This window comes from Odontesthes bonariensis, chromosome 21 (genome assembly GCF_027942865.1).
Source record: "Odontesthes bonariensis isolate fOdoBon6 chromosome 21, fOdoBon6.hap1, whole genome shotgun sequence".
NCBI classification, from domain to species: domain Eukaryota; kingdom Metazoa; phylum Chordata; class Actinopteri; order Atheriniformes; family Atherinopsidae; genus Odontesthes; species Odontesthes bonariensis.
Genome location: NC_134526.1, coordinates 13,829,082 through 13,853,205, shown reverse-complemented (window position 1 = coordinate 13,853,205; position 24,124 = coordinate 13,829,082). Strand labels below are relative to the sequence as shown.

General features: G+C 40.7%; 1 protein-coding gene across 2 annotated transcripts in view; it reads left to right on the top strand.

Moving 5' to 3' along the window:
* The window catches only part of LOC142371563 (protein sidekick-2-like), an 80,266-nt gene extending 57,847 nt beyond the window's left edge, over positions 1 to 22,419 (top strand). The window contains exons 15-45 of one of the 2 annotated variants that reach the window (XM_075454255.1): positions 101 to 248; positions 1,319 to 1,459; positions 1,826 to 2,007; positions 4,465 to 4,580; positions 4,827 to 5,022; positions 5,118 to 5,216; positions 5,334 to 5,525; positions 5,698 to 5,819; positions 5,967 to 6,076; positions 6,259 to 6,409; positions 7,651 to 7,888; positions 7,974 to 8,089; positions 8,209 to 8,398; positions 8,578 to 8,676; positions 9,014 to 9,208; positions 9,304 to 9,505; positions 9,593 to 9,696; positions 9,951 to 10,021; positions 10,156 to 10,291; positions 10,468 to 10,524; positions 10,951 to 11,052; positions 11,161 to 11,276; positions 11,410 to 11,596; positions 12,981 to 13,118; positions 13,719 to 13,880; positions 13,984 to 14,109; positions 14,200 to 14,364; positions 14,471 to 14,611; positions 16,785 to 16,929; positions 19,052 to 19,181; positions 20,460 to 22,419. In XM_075454255.1, coding sequence (XP_075310370.1) covers positions 101 to 248; positions 1,319 to 1,459; positions 1,826 to 2,007; positions 4,465 to 4,580; positions 4,827 to 5,022; positions 5,118 to 5,216; positions 5,334 to 5,525; positions 5,698 to 5,819; positions 5,967 to 6,076; positions 6,259 to 6,409; positions 7,651 to 7,888; positions 7,974 to 8,089; positions 8,209 to 8,398; positions 8,578 to 8,676; positions 9,014 to 9,208; positions 9,304 to 9,505; positions 9,593 to 9,696; positions 9,951 to 10,021; positions 10,156 to 10,291; positions 10,468 to 10,524; positions 10,951 to 11,052; positions 11,161 to 11,276; positions 11,410 to 11,596; positions 12,981 to 13,118; positions 13,719 to 13,880; positions 13,984 to 14,109; positions 14,200 to 14,364; positions 14,471 to 14,611; positions 16,785 to 16,929; positions 19,052 to 19,181; positions 20,460 to 20,882 — 4,700 coding nt within the window. In that variant the 3' untranslated portion in view covers positions 20,883 to 22,419. Of the gene's footprint in view, positions 1 to 100; positions 249 to 1,318; positions 1,460 to 1,825; positions 2,008 to 4,464; positions 4,581 to 4,826; positions 5,023 to 5,117; positions 5,217 to 5,333; positions 5,526 to 5,697; positions 5,820 to 5,966; positions 6,077 to 6,258; positions 6,410 to 7,650; positions 7,889 to 7,973; positions 8,090 to 8,208; positions 8,399 to 8,577; positions 8,677 to 9,013; positions 9,209 to 9,303; positions 9,506 to 9,592; positions 9,697 to 9,950; positions 10,022 to 10,155; positions 10,292 to 10,467; positions 10,525 to 10,950; positions 11,053 to 11,160; positions 11,277 to 11,409; positions 11,597 to 12,980; positions 13,119 to 13,697; positions 13,881 to 13,983; positions 14,110 to 14,199; positions 14,365 to 14,470; positions 14,612 to 16,784; positions 16,930 to 19,051; positions 19,182 to 20,459 lie in introns of both variants that reach the window. The other variant, XM_075454254.1, reaches the window with a different exon arrangement.
* The last annotated feature ends 1,705 nt before the right edge of the window (positions 22,420 to 24,124 follow it).

Genomic DNA, 24,124 nt, shown 5'->3' with positions numbered 1-24,124 from the left:
AGAGATTTTTCGGAAGAATCTCGTTGTCCTCACAAGGCTATTAAATATTTAGTAGCTGTTGCTCAAAGCTCTAACTTTGCCCATGCTCTCTCTGTTTTAGATGCCCCATGGACGGTGCTGCTGGCTAACATTGAGCCTGAGTCTATCGGAGTTACTGTCAGCGGTCTCATCCCAGCGCGTTCTTACCAGTTCCGCCTGTGCGCTGTCAACGATGTCGGCAGAGGCCAGTTCAGTAAGGAGACTGATCGGTGGGTGCTGCACTTATCTGTCTTTGTTACTTAGTGAGTACTCTGACCACAATAAAGCGTTCCCCGTCTCATCTTGGCATCTCCCACTTTTTGGATGTTACTCCTGTGGGATTGAGGGAGAGATGACCTTGCTTCAGGATGGACATTTTTAACATAAAACTCTGAATGAGCTGAAATTGTGCTTTGTGAAGACTTGATGGGTCTGCTTACCAAGCTTAATTTCTGTCCTTCATATTAACTGTCTGTGTGGTACGTCATGTGTGGTAAAATAGTGAGAGGTTTTAAAGGGTTAGAACTCAACAAAGATTCTTAAGTGAATTATTATGAGTAGTAAGACCAAATAATTGATGGAAATCATAAAGACCAACCCTATACACATTCTAATATTATCATGATTCACTTATACACACTATTGTTTTACCTTGTCCTTGTCAACATTGGCTTTTTTTACACCTGCAACAAGGAAGTCTTTCAAATTGAAAGCAACACCATCACATCATGCAGCTTTTTCACAGCACATCCATTCACTGAATTCCTCTGCCCAGACAAGAGTGCACCATAGGAGGGTGACTATGTGTCAGTGAGAGCAAGGCTTTTCTGAGGGTTCTTTCGGCACACCTCTTTGATCCTAAACACTCTGCTTTATCTCCTCCAGAGGGGTGCCTCGGTATGTTGGAAAGAAATCAAGATGTCATCTTAAATTGACTTAAGGGAAAAGACTTCCTGGATCTCTATTTCTTGTTCTTTTAGATCTTTCTCCCTCTTGCACAGTCCCCTCCATTGTGCATCTCCATTTTCACCAAGGCCTCTTTGATCTTTTCCCTGCCACAGCACGCTGTCCCTCTGTGGACAGTCGTATTGAGACTACATTTTGGGCGAAGAAACAACCACCAAGTCACCCCCAATTTTCCTTTATGGTGTGCTAAAAAATGCAAAAGAAGGGCTTTATCATGATTTGATTTCTATGATGAAATAGGATGGAAATACACAGAAACTACTGATAATTAATGCATGACTTCACTCTTTGTCTCTTCTTTTACCTCTCTTTTCCTTTTTTCTCGATGCGCCAGACTAACTCTCCCTGAGGAGCCGCCCAGCGCACCCCCTCAGACAGTCATCGCAAGCGGCCGCACTAATCAGTCCATCATGATCCAGTGGCAGCCCCCTCCGGAGAGCCACCAGAATGGTCCTCTCCAGGGCTACATCATCAGGTAAGAAGACCAAGACAACCTGCCAATTTTTTTATTTTTTATTTTTTCCTTTCCCAAGGATTGGAGCCTGTCCAGGGTGTCCTATTCAGATGCAATACTAACTGTTATGTCAGCTACTTGTCTCCATTTTACCTCATTCTTGCTCGCTGCTGCAGAACAATGTGTGCTAATTAAATAGCTTCCACAACATTTATCTGTTGTCCTCTCTTGTGTTTTAGTCATTTTATAACTATTCTGCATGTTTTTTTTTTGCTACTACCTTCTCTCTTTTTTTCTGAGAATCTCTGCCCTGATAATATTGACTGTATATATTGTTCATGTCTTTCTGTATCTCCCTCCCTCTATCAATTATTCCCTTGCCGACAGGTACTGTCTGTCAGGGCTTCCAGTCGACTGTCAAATGAAAAACATCACCAACCCAGACCAGACCAGCCTCCTCCTGGAGGATCTTATCATCTGGACCAACTATGAAATTGAGGTGGCAGCCTACAATGGAGCAGGCAGAGGCACCTACAGCCAGAAAGTCACTGAGTGGACTCTGCAAGGAGGTGAGAACAACACACAAGATTAAATTGAAACACTGTACACATGTGGAACCCAAGCTCAAGTTAAGGATTGTCTGCAGATGGCAACATTTTCCTCTGTTAATTAATGTTTGTGCCAAAAAGAAGCCTCCATGGTCTACGGTTTGCAGCTAGGATAAAAATCAGCTCTTCCAAATCCAAGGCCATAGTTCTCAACCGGAAAAGGTTGGAGTGCTCCTTTCCAGTTAGGGATCAGCTAAGTACATCTGGATCTTGTTCACGAGTGATGGAAAGTTGGAGGGAGAGATGGACATACGGATTGGGGCTTTGTCAGCAGTAATGAGGGTAGTGCTCCAGTCTGTTGTGGTGAAGAAAGAGCTGAGCCGGAAGGCAAAGCTTTCGATTTACTTCTTTCCAACCCTTACCTATGATCACAAGCTCTGGGCAGTGACCAAAAGAATGAAATCGCGGATGCAAGCAGCTGAAATTGGTTTCTGTCGGAGGGTGGCTGGATCAGCATTCGATAGGGTGAGGAGCTTGACCGTCCGAAGAGAACTTTAAGTAGAGCTGCTGCTCCTCCGTATCAAAGGAAGTCAGCTGAGGTGGTTCGGGCATCTGATTAAGATGAATCCTGGTCGCCTCCCTTTAAGGTTTTGTGGACACGTCCAACTGCGATGAGGCCCTGGGGCCAACCCACAACATGTTGGAGTGATTACATATCCCAAATCTGGCCAGATAATCTGTTGGTGATGGTTCAATTTAGAGTTGTTTGTTAGTTTTCACCTCAGCAACATCAAAAAAGGTGATCCGTACACATTGAAACTGCATTAGTTTCTCTGTTTCTTTTCTGTTAAATTTCTGAATGAATGCCGCGGTACTACAGAACAATTCTTGTTTTTTTGTCTAAAGATCTTATCTTGGAAACCCTCACTGTGTTCTTTAAGCTACATCCACATTGCTCCACTTCATATAAAAGTAGAACCTAAACAAAGTATAGACCAAAACCAAAATGGTATTATACAGTTTTAACGAAAGTGATCAAAAATATATATTTTTTTTTTATTTGCTGACCCTTCATCCCTCCCCCACGTTTTAAATACTTTGATTTGGTTCTTTATTCTTAATTGTTTATGGAAGAAAAATGTTCATTCTGACCACATGAATGAAGTTATACTTTATCGTCCTGTTCAGATACAGTTATTTAGCTGGCAGAATCAGACATTTCTGATCTCATTTAATTTTACATGTGTGCTGTTAGTTAATATAATGCACTTTGAATTGCCTTGTGTACAAACTGTGCTCTATAAATAAAATTGCCTTGCCTTGCCTATTATGATTGATATTTTTATGGACTTTTGTCCTTCGCATGTATGAAATTTTTTACATTGATATAAGAAAAGGCATAAAAATAAATGTTCCATTGCATTGAGGATTTCTTGTAGTTGCTTGAAGCAGACTCTCAGTCTTGTGCATTGACTCTAAACTCACCACAGTTCACAAAAACATGAAAATGCGTTATTGTGCAATTTCAGTAACAGATGTTTTACCTCTTTTCACAATCATTGTTCTAGGTATGCTCTTTCATTTTTTTCCCTCCTGTATAACTCTCAGTATAAGCATATTCAATTTGTACTATCTGCACTGTGTGTGTCTTAGTTTGAAAAAGAATGGCATGTATTTTTCCCTTTCCCATGGCCAGATGATTATGAAATGCTTCACATGCCCCAGAAATGATGAATTCTATCTGGCATTCATGATCATTAAAACCTTGGAAACTTCAGCACACTTTGTGTGATGCCTAGTTAATTAGTCAGTTAATGATCCACATCAGTCAGATCTGGTTAAGTCTCAAATAAACAAATGTACCACATTTCTGAAGAACAAGAATAGTGTGTTTAAATAGAAAACCTATAAGACTTGGAAGGTATGGCAAACATCACAATTTTAATTCCATTTCACCTCCTCTGCAAAATGTAAATAATAATTTCCTCATCCAAGTCACTGTCATGGATAACGTCAGTGAGAAAGGCATTCAATAAGCAGAAGAAAGAAGAAAATGCATTCAAAAAGAGTTAAGGGGACCACTGTGACATGAGGACCAATATGGCTCCATCAGTTTCATTAATGTGGAAGACCCTATCTGTTTTCTGGTATTACATCAGAATGGCATGCAGACTTCAAACAAACTGCTGCAGGGTTTACCTGGAAGCTGCCTGAGGCAACTGCTCTCACACCCCGTTTTACTGATGGATTCTTACCTTCCGAAATGAACCTAAACACAAGTTCCTTCTGCCTGATTCAAACCCTCCAAATGAGGCTGGTCTACAGGCACAACTTGTAGATTTCAAGATATCCTCCCCCATCTCATCATTGTTCATCTTTCTCTTTCCTCCTTTGCTTGTGTGGCTGCCCCCTCCCCATTTTCTTCTTTAATCCCTCTCCCTCCTTGTGTCTCTTGCTTTTCTCCCACTTCTGGATCAGTGCCTACTGTGCCACCAGGAAATGTACAAGCAGAGGCTGTCAACTCCACCACTGTGCGTTTTACCTGGAGTGCTCCGAGCCCTCAGTTTATCAATGGAATCAACCAGGGATATAAGGTGAGCAGCTCCTTTCTGTCAACTGGTGCACTCTAGTGGTTAGTGGCAGAAGGGCAGGTCTCATTAAGCGCAGCAGCTATGTCATTGTCAGACCACTTCTGCTGAAAGTCCAATTTCATCGGTGCGTCATTAGCTTGTCAGTGCTGAACAGCTTTCATTCTTTTAATTTTTTCCTCACTCTTGTATATATCTATATATGTCTAAAATGTGTACAATAACAACAATAACTCTTTGACAAATCTGCAGCTGTTGGCATGGGAACCCAGTCGTGCAAATGAGGTCACCGTGGTTACAGTGCGGCCCAACTTTCAGGACAGTGTTCATGTTGGATACATCTCTGGCCTTAAAAAATTCACCGAATACTTTACTTCGGTATTATGCTTCACTACCCCTGGAGATGGACCCCGCAGTCCTCCTCAGTCTTTACGCACCCATGAGTATAGTATGTATTAATATGCAAGATATTATGCAGTATTTGTAGGTAATCATTTGCCAGAATGTTGTTCTGTTCCTTAACTGTTTTTTTTATTTTTATAGCCCCTGGTGCTGTGGGACACCTTAGTTTCACTGACATCTTGGACACCTCACTTAAGGTCAGCTGGAAGGAGCCACAAGAGAAAAATGGACTTCTCACAGGTAAATCTAAATATATCTGTGTTATCATGGCATGTCTGCTTCGCTCAGTCTTTAAGTCACCAAGCTTTGTTTATCATGAATAACACTGCACTGTTTGGAATTCACCACCTTTTTCAGGTTATCGGATCTCCTGGGAGGAGTTCAACAGGACCAATACAAGGGTGACCCATTATTTGCCCAACGTGACTCAGGAGTACAAGGTTACGGGGCTCACTGCCCTCACTACTTACACTATTCAGGTGGCAGCCATGACTTCCAAAGGACAGGGACTGCTTTCTGCCTCCACCATATCCTCTGGTGTACCCCCAGGTCAGTGGGCAAATAAGAATATGAACTTCTAAGTTGAGATTTATTTCAAAATTCCGAAACAGAGATTTAACCAGAAAGTGCTTTCTTGTGCTCCGAGTCTATTTATTTCTACTCAGAAAACTCTAAAAGCTGTGATGATTTAGGAGTTTTTGTTGTCATTTCTCTTCAACAGAATTGCCTGGTCCTCCTACCAATTTAGCTGTCTCTAACATCGGCCCACGCTCTGTCACCCTGCAGTTCAAACCTGGTTATGATGGCAAGACATCTATTTCTCGTTGGCAGGTGGAAGCTCAGGTGAGAAGATACCATCCTATTTTAACATAATTAGGCGAGTGTTGTTTTAATTAAGGTTTCTAGATGTCTTCATATTGATGCTGGGGTTTAGTCATCTGTTTAATTTGTTTAGCTACTTATGCGATGCCTTTTCCTTGTGTATTTCAGATTGGTATAATTGGAGAGAATGAAGAGTGGCTGATGGTGCAGCAGCTGGCTAATGAACCTGATGCTAGATCATTGGAGGTCTTAGACCTGAACCCCTATATTTTTTACAGGTGAACTTACAGACACACCAACCACTGCTACAATAACTGGCTTTCCTTTTGGGCACCACTAAAGTTTAATCTTAACTAATCTAAAAAAAATGTAATCATTTCTTACATCACAAGATGTCATGTTACGTTGACAGCCAGCTTTAGCTGTGTTGCCTACGATATGTCGGTTTCTTTTGTCTTAGGTTCAGGATGCGTCAGGTAAACATTGTGGGCACCAGTCCTCCCAGTCAGCCCTCCAGAAAGATCCAGACCCTGCAGGCCCCTCCAGACATTTCCCCTGCAAACGTTACCCTTCGCACAGCAAGTGAGACCAGCCTGTGGCTTCGCTGGGTGGTAAGATGTCACTCTGCACTGGATTCTGGTCGTGATACAGAGAACATGAAGTTAGCTGAATTGAATTTGATTGGGGTGGACTATTTTTTTAATGAATTTTGAAAGAAGACTACTTCGTCTTTGTATGCAGATACGCCATTTTAAATGGCTTATTTTTCTTTAACCTTCTCTTTCATGCTGCAAAGTAATGACAGGACAATAATGAATTGGCAGAATGCCCTTGAGTTATAAGCTTTGTAAAAAATCGGATTTAGATGATTGGATATAGAGTTTGACATATATTGACTTTCTCAGTGACAGCCGTTTTTTAATTAACTCCCTCAAAAGTATCCCTGTTTTAGTGAAATGTTGTCTTTTTCTTTCTCTTGGGGCTTTTATATGATAAATGAATCCAGGCGACATACTGTGTCCTTGGTCATTGCTGCCTTCTGCGTCAGCATTTGGCCAGTGTATGCTTTCCTACGTCTGTCTATTATCATCTGTGTGCCAGTGCCTGAGCAGTGAGTCGTGGAGGCTTGTGATATTGAATGTAGCTCTTGGAAGATTAGAAAAAGAGAGGATAGACCTAGATTTAAAAAACACAGAGGTGTCAGCAGTGTGATATTACTATACAAATTGATGACATAGCTCAAAGATTGTGGCCTGCCCTAAAAGCTGGATATTAAACTGTTATAAAAGTTGTGTGGCCTTTTTGTGGCTGTTGCATTAAAGTTCTAGAGAGAATCAAGGTGCTAGTTTCAAGAAAACTAGTATTTTAATTAAAGCAAGATCAATATATGCTATTAATTAGTTATTAAGCAGTTATAAGAAAAAGTAATTGTTTGATATAAAGAGAATAGATAAGAATGACTCTATGGTTTTATCCTTACTCAGTTAGATTTAATATGATTGTAAACAGTTTTGATATTTGAAGAAAATTAATAAAATATCCCCTCATGCCTTCAATTGCTCTTTTGAGAACTGTGTCTGATAGGACCTGGTGAAAGACAAATACTACATTGTGGGATTATGTGACTAGTTGTACATTAAAAGAGAGGGAAAAAAGTCAGAAATTGTTCATACAACACTGTGTTCTAACCTGTTCTCACACTTTATGTCAATGTCTATTAAATGTTGTTCAATCAGTGTAAGGCACAGCCCCTCTTACGTTATTGCTTCATTATGCAGTCTCATGATTATGATATAATTAATATAAGTATTGCTGGAATGTGGGAAATAAAACAGCCAAAAAATTATATTAGCCTCTTCCAGAGTGGGAGTACAACGGCAATCTAGATCTCGTTGGCTACCGCATCCATTACTCCAAAGCGGGAACCAAAGGGGGAGTTCTTTCTCACACCATCATGGACCGGTTGGAGAGAGAGTTCACTATAGAGGACTTGGAAGAGTGGACCGAGTATGAGGTCAGGGTTCAGGCCATCAATGGTATTGGCTCTGGACCGTGGAGCCAGGCTGTCCATGGCAGGACCAGGGAGTCTGGTGAGGAGGGGATCATGGATTTTTATACTAATATGAAATCCCACAAGTATTCAGTGCTCTGATGATTATTAATCTCCTGCTGCAGTACCCTCCAGCGGTCCCACCAATGTGTCAGCTTTCGCCACCACCTCCAGCAGCATCCTCGTGCGATGGGGAGAGGTCCAAGAGGCTGACCGCAATGGACTTATTCTGGGCTATAAGGTCACAGCTCTAAAGCGATCCGTATTCCAGAATCACATTCACCCATTCATGCATCACTGTGCTGCCAAATCGAATTTTTTATAGTTCTTATGCTGTATAAAGTCCCCTTCTTCTTTCAGGTTGTGTATAAGGAGAAAGACTCAGACACAGCTCCAAACTTCTGGATGGTCGAGGGCAACACTAGCCACAGTGTGCAGCTGAGCGGCCTTGGCAAATACGTCCTTTATGAAATCCAAGTCCTGGCATTTACACGTATAGGAGATGGAAGAAGCAGCTCGCCACCCATTCTGGAGAGGACCTTGGATGATGGTAAACATTTATTATACAGTCCAACCATGCTGTTATTGGTTAAAATATGTAATCATTTTGAAATATTTTCATCTGCTCCTTAATTTGTATCAACAAATGTCTTGCTTGCAGCGTTTTTCTCATATTATTTTGATAAGTAGTTTTTTAAAAATGCATGTTTGTTCATTTATATGTAATAGTACCAGGGCCTCCAGTTGGCATCTTGTTCCCTGAAGTCAGAACCACCTCAGTCAGGCTCATCTGGCAACCTCCCGCACAGCCCAATGGCATTATACTGGGTGAGTTTACATTAAATGACCTAGAAGAAGCAGTGGAAACTTATTCAGTAGCACATTTCAAGAGCAATGGAATTAAAAAGCGATCCATATAATGGATGTGCGATATATAGAAAAAGAAAAATAAGGAAGAAAATGAGCAAAAGAAGATTAAAGTTAGCGGATGATTAACTAAGGGAGATTCAAAAAGAAAATATCTACTCAGCTCAAATGAAAAAAGCTGTGGCAAACATCTTACGCTTTGATTTAAACAGAATGCTTTGATTTCATGTTTTACTAAATCACATTTGCTGATTCATTGTATTTATTTATGTCTTTTTTTGTGACTTGATCTTTGTAGCATATCAGATCACATACAGAAGAAACTCTTCAAATAGCAATGCCGCCACTGTAGATGTGCTTAGCCCCAGCGCACGGCAGTACACAGCAACTGGACTGAAACCAGAAATGGTTTATGTATTCCGACTCACCGCTCAAACACGAAAAGGTTGGGGGGAGGCTGCTGAGGCTCTGGTTGTTACAACTGAAAAGAGAGGTGAGTGTAAAATGCTGCAGCTCAAAGTTCTTTTTTTTAAATTATTCACCTCTAAATATTGAGCTGAAGAGGTAACGTGTGTTTGTGCCCTTCAGCTCGACCCCAACCCACGAGCCGACCCACAGTGCCTCAAGAAGAGGTCCAGGCTCGCAGAGTGCTGTTGTCATGGGAACCAGGCAGCGATGGCCTGTCTCCAGTTCGTTACTATACAGTTCAGTACAAAGAGCTGCCAGACAGAAACTGGACTGTCCACTCTGCGTCAGTCAGCCACGAGACACACTCCTACATAGTAGACAGGTACTTGCAAGGTCGTCTCCCTGAGTTTTTTATAAACATGTAACATTCAAGCACACACTTATAAACACTGTTTCTCCTCCTTTAAAGGTTAAAACCATTCACCTCTTACCAGTTCCGTGTCAAAGCCACCAATGATATTGGAGACAGCGAGTACAGTGGGGAGAGTGAGGCCATCACTACATTACAGGATGGTAAGAAATCACGACAGCTGTAAATAGTCCTGGATTAAACACATCACCACGGAACTCAGATCCGATATCTTTGATGTTTGACTTTGTCCGAGAGCCCACGCTTTTACATTCATGGTCAGACTTTGAATTTACTCTGAATACTTTATGTCAACAGTGTGCATGTTTGCTCTGAAGCTGTTCTCTATCTGTTTGAATTGCATATCCCTTTCCACAGCTATGTTAGTGTGCTAACACCATTTTTTCTTCTTTTCTAGCTCCAGACAAAGCTCCGATAATACTGTCTGTTACACCTCACACCACCACATCTGTACTGGTCCGTTGGCAGGTATACTGCTGAGTGACTTGGCGCTGTGTTTTGTAAATGGAGGACTGTTGAATGTGGTGTTGTTGGCAAAAAATAGTTGATTGTTGCAGATTTTTGTTAAATAGTGGACAATAAGTAGTGCTTGTCTCCCCCAGCCTCCCACTGAGGATCACATAAATGGAGTTTTGTTGGGGTTCAGGGTCCGATATCGTGAGTTACACTATGACAGACTACGCAGCTTCTCTGTCCGTACAGTAAATAGTCCCTCTGCAAACTGGGTTGACCTCACAGGTGAGTTAACTGTTTAACAGCTTGACCTTGTATTGCTGCTACTTGTTATTTTAAACATGCTTACTTCCCTACCATTTATTGTTTGTGTGTGTTTTTTTTTCCAAAAAAAAAGGAAAGAAAATCTTAATATTGCCATTATTTTCAATTCTATGAACCATGCTCTATCCCAACTCCAGCTCCTTACAGCATCAAAAACTTGAGTGAATCCTCTCTAACGCAGTACGAACTGGACAGTAAGTCTAAAGTCGCTCTTTGCGCCTCGCCTTTATCCCTCTCCGTCTGTTTGCATATCATGTGCTGCATTTTATTTTCACAAAGTAAGGCATTTGTATAATAACTTACCGCAAGATTGCGCTCCATCCTCCCACTCAGCTGTTGCCACCATATTTCATTGTGTGTATATGACTATCTCTACGAGATTCCCTGTCATTGCTCAAGTATGTTTCCTTCATTTTTAATCCTTTAATCATCTTCCCATGTGTCCCCATCTTTTCATCAGTTTACATTACAACTATAACCTTCCATCTTTTCTGTCCAGTTTGCAATGTTTTCGTGCAAAGGGCACCACCGGGACTCTCTTGTCTGTCTGGAGTCATTTCTTTTTGCTTTTTTACTGTGACTCTTCTATTACAATGCAGCAATGCGTTCTCTCCTTGCAGATTTGAGTAAACACAAGCGTTATGAGATTCGTCTCAGTATTTATAACGCTGTAGGGGAGGGTCCTAGCAGCACACCGCAGGAAGTATTTGTGGGAGAAGCGGGTATGTTTATTCTATCACTTAGCAGCATATTAGTCTACTTACCCTAAATCTTTATTTCTTAGGTGTTTAACAATTAAGTTTTATTTTTCAAATTCTATATGATTGTAGTACCAACAGCCCCTCCCCAAAATGTGGTGATCCAGTCTTCAACAGCCACTCAGCTGGATGTTACATGGGACCCACCTCCTTTGGATGCTCAGAATGGAGACATACAGGGTTACAAGGTATCAATGATGCATCTTGTTTAGTCATGACAAAAATCTGAACAAAACTTACATTATGTCTTTCATATGTGTACAATTTCTCTGAAAACAGCTTGAATTCTGCATCCAGATCTTTTTTTTATTCTTTTTATAGATCTATTTCTGGGAATTTCAGCTCCAAAATGAGACCGAGCGCCTGCGCACTCTGTTCCTGCCAGAGCTCGGGGTGAAGCTTAAAAACCTGACAGGCTACACCACCTACATGATCAGTGTGGCAGCTTTCAATGCTGCAGGGGATGGGCCCCGCTCCCTGCCCACCAGAGGGCGCACTCAGCAAGCAGGTGCAAAATCCAAAGTTTCTACAAAAGACCAGTGGCATTTATCATGTAGCTAAAGCTTCTGCCAAGACCACATAGCTTTTCTCATTCATGTACTCCTGGCTATGTGTACAGCAATCTGCTTCCTTCTCTCACCAACTCAATAATACTCCCTCTAATTTTTTGCTCACAATATTTATGGTTCTCAAGTGTTTGTAAAGACGAGGGCATGACAATGGTCAATCTCCCTTTCATTTACGAAATGTATACCAACAGAAGAATAATTGATAAGTGCTTTGGTCTTAAATCACCACAAAACTGCAAAGTAAACTGCAATCATCACTTTAGTTTAAAGACTAACAAAGGAAGGCCTGTTCCTTAGATTTGACAAGACATTGAGCATTTTTGAGAATTTTGTTTCATCGCTTAAGATGTAGCATTAGATATCAGAGGGTTTTTTGGCACCTTCTTCACGATAAGGCAGGAGGTGGAAGCTAACTACAGTGGAGGAGCGGTGAATACAAACTGCAACAGACACGTAGATTAGTCTTTTTTTTGCCTTGACTGCACAAAGATGTCTGTGTTCACAAGCTAGTGAGAGTTCCTCTTCTGTGGTTTCAGCACAAAATGGTTTACAATATAAGTAAGTCTCTATTTTCATCTGCCCCCTTGATGGCTATGACTTTGGCAAAGGGTACGAAGTATTGAAAACTTAAAAACACAAGCAGGAATTTTGGCTCTCTGCACCACATGGTACTGGGAAGTGAGCCAACACAAGCTTTTGGAATTTTAAAACAGAATTGTAGCTAAATCCTGACACTTAGCTGTATCTGGGTTGGATCAGTTGGCAGATTTCTTGTAGCTCTTGTTCAAGGTCATACAGTGATTTTGTAAAGTTTTGTGTTTATTTGACAGGTTACAGACCTCTTTTTACAAACTGTTATGCAATATCTTTCTTTCTTTTAATCAAATCTATTAGTTTGCATTTGACATTCACAAACTATTTTAGTTTTTTCATGATTTGGTAATGAACAATTACTAATAAAACATAGAATGTTATTTTTCACAGTATTCCTGGTCTGTGTAATTAAGCACAAAAGCAGTTCCTTCTTTATGAAAATCTCAAACGATTATCTCTGCTGGGTGCTGCTCTTTAGAGCTTGGAGCAAACATAGGCGACTTCCTTTTCTTTTTGATGTAAGCTATTATATATTATATGAATTACATTTTCACGAATGTTAAAAGTAATATTCTTTCAAAACAGTATCAAGCACCAGGTGACATATTCAGGTCGATGCGTGGCATTTTGCATATGTGTGGCTTCAGTATTTAGCGTTTTGTCTCAATACTGAGAAAAAAATCATCATAAAAATGTCATCACACCTTCTCCCCTTTTCTTCACCAAAAGCGCCAAGTGCTCCCAGCTACATCCACTTCAGTGAGCTGACCACCACTTCGGTCAATGTGTCCTGGGGAGAGCCCAAACAGGCCAATGGTATCATTGAAGGCTACCGCCTGGTGTATGAGCCCTGCACTCCAGTCGACGGTGAGAAACCATGCCTGGAGCCTAACTCCTCTGCTGTCTCTTGACATTCCGCAGCTGGCTTTCTCAGAGAGTGATTTATAACCTCTAGCCTCTTAACTTTATTCTTTTTTAACTCACGCTGCTTAAGCTTGTGCTCTAATTTGTTACAGATGTGTATAGGCCCTGCAGTAGCATATATGGCAAGGCTGATAAACTATGCTGGAATGCTCTTGTGAGACTTTGCGCAGCTTCCACTCTCACTGAGAGAAACATGGTTAATAGCTGGCTAAGTGTTGTTGCGTTGACCAGATTGTCAAGTAATTGGGAGCAGAGGTGGAATGCTGATCTGAGGCTGCTGTGGTCCCTTGGCTATTTGTTAACAGACACTGTGCAAAATAACAGAGCAGCAAACACATTAAATATCATTTGGTATATTTTTATCTTGACAACTAAAAGGCTGCTGAGGTAGAAAACATGTTGTGTTTTATGTGCCATCATGTCTGTGTCTGGTCTTGTGACTGTGTCCATTCTCATGCACAATGCTTGGCTATTTGTTGCTTGTAGAAAGCAGTATCTAGAGTCTTAGTGTTTCCTGCACAGACTCCTCTCCTCGCACTCCAGGTGTCAGTAAGATAGTGACTGTAGATGTGAAGGGCAGCGCTCCTCTGTGGATGAAGATCAAAGACCTTGCTGATGGCGTCACCTATAACTATCGCATTCGGGCTAAAACACTCACTTATGGCCCCGAGGTGGAGGCTAACATCACTACTGGGCCTGGAGAAGGTGGGATCCTCAAAAGATCCTCTGTTTCTCTTAAGTCAGTATTATCTTTAGCCAGGCTTTGTACAATTTTTTTCAAATCATCCACCCTTTTTCTCATCCTAAGGAGCCCCAGGCCCCCCTGGGGAACCCTTTATTTCTCGATACGGCACTGCCCTTACACTGCATTGGACAAGTGGTGATCAAGGCCGAGCACCCATCACCCGCTATGTCATCGAGGCCAGACCTTCTGGTGAGCTCCAGGTTCCTGAGTTTCTACACCTCAGAGTCTGTGCAACATACAGCATTCTTTTGTTTACATTTTGTATTTTTTTTCACTCAGATGAAGGATTGTGGGATATTCTTATCAAAGACATTCCCAAAGAAGTGACATCCTACACACTTAATCTGGACATGCTAAGAGAAGGCGTCACCTACGACTTTCGAGTAATTGCCGTCAACGATTATGGCTACGGCTCCCCCAGCGCTCCCTCTCCCTCCATATCAGGTTCATTTTTGTTTCCAGATTAAGATTTTTGTGCAACTTTGTGTTAACTGTAAAACATGCATCATATTCAGCTATTAATACCCTCTCATTTTTTTTATGTTTTCAGCTCAGAAAGTGTCTCCCTTCTATGAGGAGTGGTGGTTCTTGGTTGTTATTGCTTTGGTTGGACTCATCTTCATCCTCCTCCTTGTTTTCATCCTTATAATCCGGGGCCAAAGTAAGAAATACACCAAAAAAGCAGACTCAGGTAGGAAACACGACTGACTGCCAAATGCCGATAAGATCACACTCAGTGTATTTGTGCAAGAGAAGCTATTGAGTGGAATTTGTCTTCCTCTCGCGCAAGTCTGCAGAGAATTAAATTTGAATGATTGTGCATCTAAAGTCTATTTCGTAGAATGGGAGTGCAAAGGCTCACACAATTAAACAAATGATCTCGATTTCCCTACATTGTCTGGCTGACAGGGGAGGGATGAGAGTAAAGGTTATTGGTAAAGCAGCTGACAATAGACAAATATTATAGTCTGAGTTGAACTGCAGCGAGGATCAATAGCAGGACAAACGACTTGGCAGGGGTTTAATGCCGGGGTCATTAATTACACTGAGAGTAATTATATAATGACAACGCAAGTGGCTCCTATATAACTGTGTCAAGGGGGCAATTTGCAAGATTGTCAGTTATCGCACTTGAAGCCACTCCTCCTAGAAACTCATTTATCACAGATTAGCAAGTTTATCAGCCTTTGTGGACTTTTTATTGTTATTGTTAATTAGCTGTGGTTAGTAAGTACCTGTAACATGAAGAGCGTCTGGGGCTTATTTTTTTACTTGGTCTTGTCATCCAGCAGCATGATGACAGTCGTGGATATGAACACAGTAGTGAGATAGGAAGGAGGAAGATTTAAGCATTCTTTAAGCTTAGCTAGTATTACCGTGATGGTACTTAGCAGGGGTGATAATCATGGTTGAGTGAGACCAGAACAGAAAAGAGGACTGTGTTTGCAGAGGGCTTCTTATTACATTTCTACCCCTCCCAAATTTTCAAACCGCCGGCTCTGATTTGTCCCAACCCACTTACTGATGATGGTGCAGTGATACAGTCAAAGGGAAACATTTTGGCTTCTTTTGAAGGTGGAATCAAAGAGAGATGTAATAAATTAAATGACTGCTGTATCTGCTGGTCAGGAAAAAAAAAAACAGCAATGTTGTGTGTAAGTTATCTTCAAGCCTGTGGATCCATATTTTTTTTAATAGACGTTGAGGGACTGTCACACAGTGTGTAGTGGTGGAGCACCTGATTGCAGGCTCACAGGTGGGAGGCAGACAGATGAGGAAAATATAAAAGTTTATTAACCAAAGTAAAAGTGCTGCTTCAAAGATGTGATTTATTAGGCTTGTGAAGACATCCCACAACTGAGTTCCTAGTGTGTTTGATATTTTTAAGGAGTTGAAGTGAGAGGAGTGTTGAATTAGCTGTCAGCGAGGAGATACGGCCAACCAGACACGACCGGGTGAAACCTGGGAAAAAACAATAACCAACAAACTTGGTTAGATAACCAACCAAGAGCACAGTGAAGAAAGTATAGTTGCTCGGGAAACTCAACAGAATCAGAATCGCCTTTGGTGTTTCCAACATGCAATAACAATGGCAGACACAAGAGAAAGCCATTGAGAGAAACTGGTAGTTTCTTATCATCAACAACTTGAATAAAATAGTTTTGAATCAAATAAGAATTGAATAAGATAAAATAGTGGGCTGGTTCTATGGTAACAGTTAGGTAAATGTTAGATTAAGAGCAATTTCACAAACTCTGCAGCAAGAGAAACTTGAGGAGGGACTTGGGTCATGACCAAGACCAATAATGTTAAATCTCAAGAGCTACTTGTATTGTGTAAATTGTAATTAAAGATGTCTTTAATGATGAGATACCTGTCTGCCTGATGGCTGGAGCTCCTTGATAGAGATCAGTGAGACAAGTAAACAAAAATAAACAAAAAAATCTGTCACAAATGTAGTGTGATCTACTTCAGAATTCCTGAACACAAGAAACAGTGTCATGTGAACTTGGTTTGACGCATAACAGATGAGTGACGTTCAGTAACTTAACTCCGGTTCGAAACAAGGACAGGAATCAAAACTAAACAATATACACAAGGGAGCAGGAAGTAAAGCTAGAACTGCCAATTTCAAAATAAAGAAATAAGGTCAACTAGAACCTGAAAATCCAAGTGACAAGGACAAAACAACAAAGACACAGAGAACATGATAAAGAGCCATAGACCACGACGGGGGCCACTTCTTTTTAGGGTGAATGTGTTGAATATTTAAACTTGAAATTGATTTTAGAATTGCTTGAAGATCAGAAATCCTCCATTTCAGTCCACGGCCCACACAGTGTTGTCTTCCTATCTCTGTGCAGGTAACCACTCCAACTGCACTGCGATGCCTCTGACACATGGAGAGATGGTGCGCCTGGATGAGGGACGCTTCCCAGCCCTGGAGCTTAACAACAGACGTCTCTCTGTTAAAAATTCATTCTGCCGCAAAAACGGCATCTACACTCGGTGAGTTAGCTTCACCACAGACATGCCATCAGTGGTGCTGACTGTTGGGATACTTAGCTGACCATTGCATTCATTTCTGGTCTTCCATTTTTTTATAGAAATTGTTAACTACTTTGTCTGTATCCTCCTCATGTTCAGTGTCTTAGTTATAAGACTGACAAGAATTACAAATGCAGCATTGTGTTTCGTTAGTCTTGAGAGAGCAAACTGAGTCTTGAGAAGCCCAGCTGCTGATTTGAGCCTCCTTCCCCTCACCTTGTTTATATTCAGAGTTTGTGGAAGCAACAATCTATAAGAGGGGATAGCACAATACCAGCTGATTAGCATTCATGAGTGTCTGCCTGCGCTCTTTGTTTGTTCATCTCCGCTTTAGACAAAGAGAGCTTATGGGTCAGAGTTGGCTGGTTTTTCTTTGGCCTTGAGCCTGGATTGCAGCATAGTGAGAGCTGCAACGTAAAGTGCAGTCAGAAGGACTTTGGTGGACTGGTTATTTTGAAATGTTTGGTTAAATATTAGATAAGAAAAATTTCACAAACTCTGCAACAAGGAAAACTTGGGTCATGACCAAATGGATGATCAATTGGTTGAGTCGCAGGTTCAGAGTCTGCATCAAAAAAAGAGTTTTTTTTGTTGTTTTTTTTCTTTTTGCACATTACTCTGCACATTATCATGGAATGTGCTGGGGGTGCACTAAAAGGCGGGTTAATCTGCTATGCTCTCCTTGACCAAGAAGCCCAAGTTGGGGATCAAAGGGCCTTGAGTAGTTCTCCCTCTTTGAAGAAGTCAAATCTGGTTCCGCACTGTTTGCTAATGAAGGAGGAAGTGTGGGACGGCTCCCTGTGGGATGTTTGAAAGGATGAGGGAGAGAAAGATAAATTAGACAGATAAGGCAAGATGGAGAATACAGTGCTCCTAAATAATTCAAAGCTCAAGATCTATTGCCCCTCCCCCTCTACACTCTCATTGGCCACATCCTTTTAATGTCTGACTCAACCTTGTCTGAAAGTCTTTTTTTTTTCTTAAGTCCCCGCTTTCACATTATCCCCTTTAACTGAAAGGAAATATGCACTTATTGTGTCAACTCTATTATGGCCGTTGTCCCGTTGTGTCTTCTAAGCTTCCCCTTACTTTTTCACTGATTTGTCTCTTGCCTGTACGTATTTTTATTCCGCAAGTTGTCAAGGTTGTCTGCTTTATGCCTTAATATTAAACTTGACATCACAGCGCTTTATGCTTGTCTGCTCTGCCCCCACACAATGTTTTCCATTTCAGATCATTTCAACATTTACTTTTGTGCCATTCCTACTTTATAGCATTCTTTCTTTTTTTTTTCTTTTTTCTTATTCTGAAACCAACTAAGCAAACTCTCTTCTTAATGCTGCATTAGCCTTAGTCCCGTATTACGTCCAGTCATGTAGCTCAGTGATGTGAACGTAGCAATCCTATTTAGGCCATCCAATTCAGCCTCAGCAGACCTTGAACACAGCGGCAGTCATTACCTCAAAAAATAGAAACAATTAGTTTCTGCACAAATGTTTTCCCTGCTTCACTTCATGCACTTAATCACAGAAGCCAAAAGAGCTACGGGGTCATATTACTCACATAAAAACTTTTTGTTGAGCTTAGTTGCCCAGCTTTTCTAAAGCAATTCTAAATCTCTCATGGACTCATTCTGCACAGTCATTTAGCACTTGTCATCACAAAGAGTTCTTATATTTTTACTTTTTTAATTTTGTGCATTTCACAGTGATTGAGGTGAGTTTAACTTGCCTCCTGTCCGCTCTCAACTGAGCCCGATTAGAGGGACATAGTAAAAGAATGTGACCAATTACATTCTCTTCACTCTGTTATTTATCAGTGGCTTCCTGATTTTTCAGCCGGGATTTTGGGATTTCTTTTGATCATTCTGCACTTCTCAGAATTTAGACAGAATTTTTTATTTCATAACTAATGAGGGTGCTCATATGTGCTCACCAAAATGTGAGAGCCCCAGAAAAGCTGTTTGAGTGTCTACAGAGAAACGTATCCATGATCAAAACACGCCTTTCTTTAGCTTTTTAGATATCTCTCTGGCTTTAACTCCCGCAAAATCTTCTCTATCTGCTTTTCTTGGCTCGTTCAGGTCTCCTCCAAGACCCAGTCCCGGAAGTCTACACTATTCAGATGAAGACGTCAGCACTAAATATAATGACCTGATCCCAGCAGAGAGCAGCAGTCTGACTGAAAAACCATCTGAGATATCTGATTCTCAGGTAAGCAGTGACTTTGGCTTATGCCCAATCCCTGTCTAGAATAGGCAATGGACTTAATTAGAAAAAGTAGAATTTAACTGTTTGAATTGATCAAAGTGACTAAATCCTCTCAAGTAAAGCTGTAGCTTTTTCCAACAAACAAAAACAAAAATAGTCTTATTCCACCACTTTCTTTTACTTTTTTCACATATACTTTCTTTTGAGAGCCTCCTTTTTTGTCATAATCACTGCTGTGCTGGATGTAGAAACTAGACAGCTGTCTAATTATGAGACAGCATTTCTGTTGATTAATAACATAAAGCTATTTCTCATATTTCATGTATGCTGGAATGACGTTAAAACTAATTGACGTTTGTAAAACATGAAATAATTTCTTTATCTAGAGGGTTTTAGCTTATTGCTTCATGCGTGGAATGTGTAAGATCAAGAGGTTTTAGGTTAAGGGATAGATTAAGCAAAGAAGCTGATTCTTTTAGATTCCGAATAGCTGTCTTCCCACACCTGTGTAGGGTTCTCCCTGATGAATTTATCTAGTACCTGCACAGTGAAAACATTGTTCAAGCTGGTTTGAACAAACAGAGTGCTCCCTGGAGACAAAACTGTGTGTTATCCTTTTCTTCTGCGTAGCCTCCAAATGTTTACCTGCCACTTGTTCAAATAAATGGTGCTAGAACATCTGCTTAGCTGGAGTACCTCAATGGAGCCGTGGATGAGGAAGTGGTTGTCAAGCACACAATTGTGCCACATGTTTAATGTTGTCTCTCTGAGAGTAATTTGCTGCCTTTTTTTTTTTTAACTGTTTGTGTTTCTCAGCAAGTATAATGCAGTGGAACAGCAGGAGGTTTCACCCACACAAGCATCTGTAACTTACAAGACTGATGGCTTAATATTACAAAAAAGCTAACTAATCCCATAAACATTATCTCTGTCCAATTCTAGGACGCTCTTGTGTACACTTATCATATATGTACTCCAAGAAGCTATGGGTGAGCCCCTACAGTGTGTCAGATTCTCAATAGAAATGCTTACCATCCCCTATAGAATGTATCGTGCATTAATAGATTTAGAATTGTGAATAGATGTTTCCTGTTGTGCCATGACTCAGTATTTTGTGGGTTTTCAATTAAATAAAAAATACTAGAAATAGAATTGGCCTTGATTTGAGAACATGAACATGTAGCCGTCATCACATTTTGTAGTATCTGTCTGGTAAAATTGCTGTCTTCGTGTTTTAACTGTCAAAGTGATTTCTAACTGTTTGTGGGGGCTGACTAACAGGGCAGCGACAGCGAATACGAAATGGATCAAAGTCGGCAGAAGACCCACTCCTTTGTCAACCACTACATCAGCGATCCCACCTACTACAACTCCTGGAGGCGCCAACCAAAGGGCGTCTCTCGTCCACCTGCGTACGGCTACTCCCAGCCCGAGCCCCTGGTGGAACAAGAGTCCCGGCAGCACCCGCCACCTGTGCCCCCTCTGCCCCCTCTCGTCCCCCAAAGCGCCCCATCCCCACAGCCACAGTGCCAGGGCCAGGGCCAGGGCCAGGGAACTCTGTTCAGGCCTAAGGGAAGCCGGACTCCCACCCCCTCACTGCTGTCATCTGAACCCCCCAGCCAGCACAGTACCCTTTATCGGCCCCCCAGCAGCCTGGGCTGTTCCGCTCAGGCACCTACCGCAGGCTTCTCCTCTTTTGTTTGACACACAGCCCTCCTTTCAATAACAACAGGACCCTGAGGACGAGTCTTTGATTTTGTTGTTGTTGGTTTGTTTGTATTTTGCTCTTTTATTTTCAACTCTTGTTCTGTCTTACTGACAGAGTTGTTGCTCAATATAAAGCATTGCAGGCATCTTTAATAGCGCTTTTTCCTCTGTGAAGAGTGTGTCTGTATGACTGTGTTTAGAGCGTATGGTTGGTTAATCAATGTATTCTGTGTTTCATGGAAAGACAATCATTTGAGCGATTGTACGCATTGCTTTGGTAAATTTATTTGAATCAACAACCATGTGAACAAGGGAGAACAGATCTTAGAGTTCTGTGGAAAAAAAAAGTCCTTGTTTTAAAAGAAATACTGTATTATTGTTTATCATGAGAGCTTTATTGAAAACAACCACCTTAGATCCATATACAGTATGGACCACTCGGCTTCCAAAGACTGGACAATGGAAATCCAACTCTGATGGCATAAATGTTTGACAAAGGACAAACTGATTCTGAGGAGTGGAGTCTGACTTGGAGAGAGGCACTCGTGCTCACTGTGGCCCTCGGCTGCCTTTGACTTTCTCACTCTGCCTAGTCGTTGTTGGAGCTGCAGTATGTGTTTACTCTATGTACTTGTCTCATATTGTTTACCAGGTATTTATATCAATCAGCTTCAAGCTCAGCATTTTCCGAACATCACTAGTGACAATGTTATGAATCACATTAAAGCATTGTGGCACCTTTATAGTAGTCTGAGGATGTTGATTGTGCGCTGGTGCTCATGTCAATAGATATACAGCTTTCATCATGTGCATCTGTTTGCTCTTTATCATATTTGCAGAAAATGACAAATGCACAAATCTCTGTTCAAATATGTTTACATTAAAACCACATAAAAATATATATGCTAATCAAAGCTGTCAGAGTAAGACAACAGTAACTTACCTTCATCAGGTTACTAAGATAAAAAAGAATATTAATGAAACATGCAGAGGTCTCCTAAAGGTTAACCCGGTCATATTTATTTTCATAACTATAACCAAACAGGATGCTCTAATTGTTTCAGAGTTTCAAGAGAAAAATGTGTCTTTTGTGACAACGGCAGCTTGTATCGTGTATATTTATAGCCTCACTTTGTTCACTGAAGAGGAGGTCCGCTAAATTGTGCATCTTATGATTATTTCAAAGGATTATTTATGGACGGAAAACAGCAGAGTTTTATGTGTGAAAGGCATCACCAGGGATTGTCACATGATGTGTGTTCAACATATTACTGTGAAGCAAGGCAAATATAAATGATTTCTGAAACTGTGTTTTATGCTTAGTGGACAAAATGATTAAGTGCAATATGTTATGTTTGTTACAACATTCTTGAACATGCTTATTATTTACAAAAGTTGCATGGGACATGCCCAAAGTCAAGAAACTAGGATAGTCTATTGGTTTCCAATGAGAACATGCACACAGTCCGCAATCAAGTAAACAGCATGGATCTATTCATTGTAGCACTCTGAAATAAATTATTCTATATTCTGATTACTTTTTTTCATGAATCATCAGAATGTTTTTGAAAATGATTGAATAGTATGTAGAATAATTAATTAATTAGCAAATATTTAGTCGGGAGGTTTATAATCCTGACATGAGAGGATTACTAGAGCCTTAGAAATGTTGTATAAACATTGATGTTGAACAAAACAGGCCCTATCAGTCAGTGCAGACAACTATTTCACAGATTCAGTCCTCTGTAGACCTTTTTGCTTGGTCGGGAAAGACAAAGTGATTTCTGACACTTGATCCCAAAGTGTAGGAATGACCTGATTCTCTCAGCTACAGAGTTACAAAGACGTGCCTTGGACGCATAAGAGCATGAGTTCCAGGGAAGAATTTGAAGAAAAGCCAGATCTGGTGCAAGCATGCTGAAAATTGAGAGGAGTAAGAGACAGGTGTCAGAGTAATCTCCTTATTTCAGGCCAGGAAGCATTTGAGTTTGATTTAAAACAAAGCAAATAGGGATCATGCTTATAGGTTTAGAGGGAAAGCAAAAGTCTAGTCAGTGGAAAGAGAGATGCAGTTGGAACATCTTCATTTGCTCCAATCATAGACGCTTAAAGAGAAGGAAAAGGAAAATATTGCTATGAATCAAAGTGACAGGTTGTTAAATTCACATAAGTGGGTGTCAGCATATGAATTATTGAACAAGATGCAAACAGAATTACTTCTCAGTTATTGAATTCATTACATTGATGTGAAAGGTTCAATTTAAAAATATTCTTCGGAAAATAAGTCTCTGTGAAAATAAGTGAACAGTCATGTCCATGTACAACTCAAATTCTAAAAAAAAGTTGGGATGCTGTTTGAAATGTTAATAAAAACAGAATGCAATCATTTGCAAATCTCAGTATTTCATTCATAGTACAACATAGAAAACACAACTCATTCCATAAAAGTTGAAATAGACACTATTTCATTAAAAACATGAGCTTATTTTGAATTTGATCGAGGCAGCATGTCTCTAAAAGTTGGGATAGGGGCAGCGAAAGGCTGGAAACACAGAAACACTAATTAGGTGAATTAGATTGTTGACATGATTTTAAATTAAAATAGCAGTTTGAAAGGCAGAGTCTCAGAAGAAAAATGGGAAGAGGTTTAGCAATCTGAGGAGAGCGGTGTCTTCAAATTTTGGCACAGTTTTTGAATAGTTTTCCTTAAAGCAAAATTGTGAAGACTTTGACTCTTACAACTCGCACATCTGGAAAGCACCATCAATTCTGAAAAGTATAGTCAGGTTTTAGAGCACGAGGTGCTCTCATCCAGATCTTTTGTTATTCAGGGTAGAGACTGCATGTCAGCAGGGTGATGCCAAACTGCATACTGCACCTACTGTATAACAACAGCGTGGCTTCAAAGTAGAAGAGTCTGGCAGCTGGACTGGCCCATTGCAGTCCAGACAAAGAAGACTCAGGACTGTTGAGCAGCTAAATGTTTTATCAGACAAGAATGGAAAAACGTTCCTCTCCCAAAGGTCAAGTAACCGGTCTCCCTAGTTCTGGGAATTATTCTGGGAACTGAGGAGACTGTTGTCAAAAGTAGAGTTAAGGACTGTTGTTAAAAGTATGGAGGACACAGTGTTAAACGTGTCTCTGTCCCAACTTTTTTATGTTTCTGCCATTAAATTTAAGACAAGCTAATATTTTCATCAACTGTAAAATGTCTCACATTTATTTGATGATTGCTATGC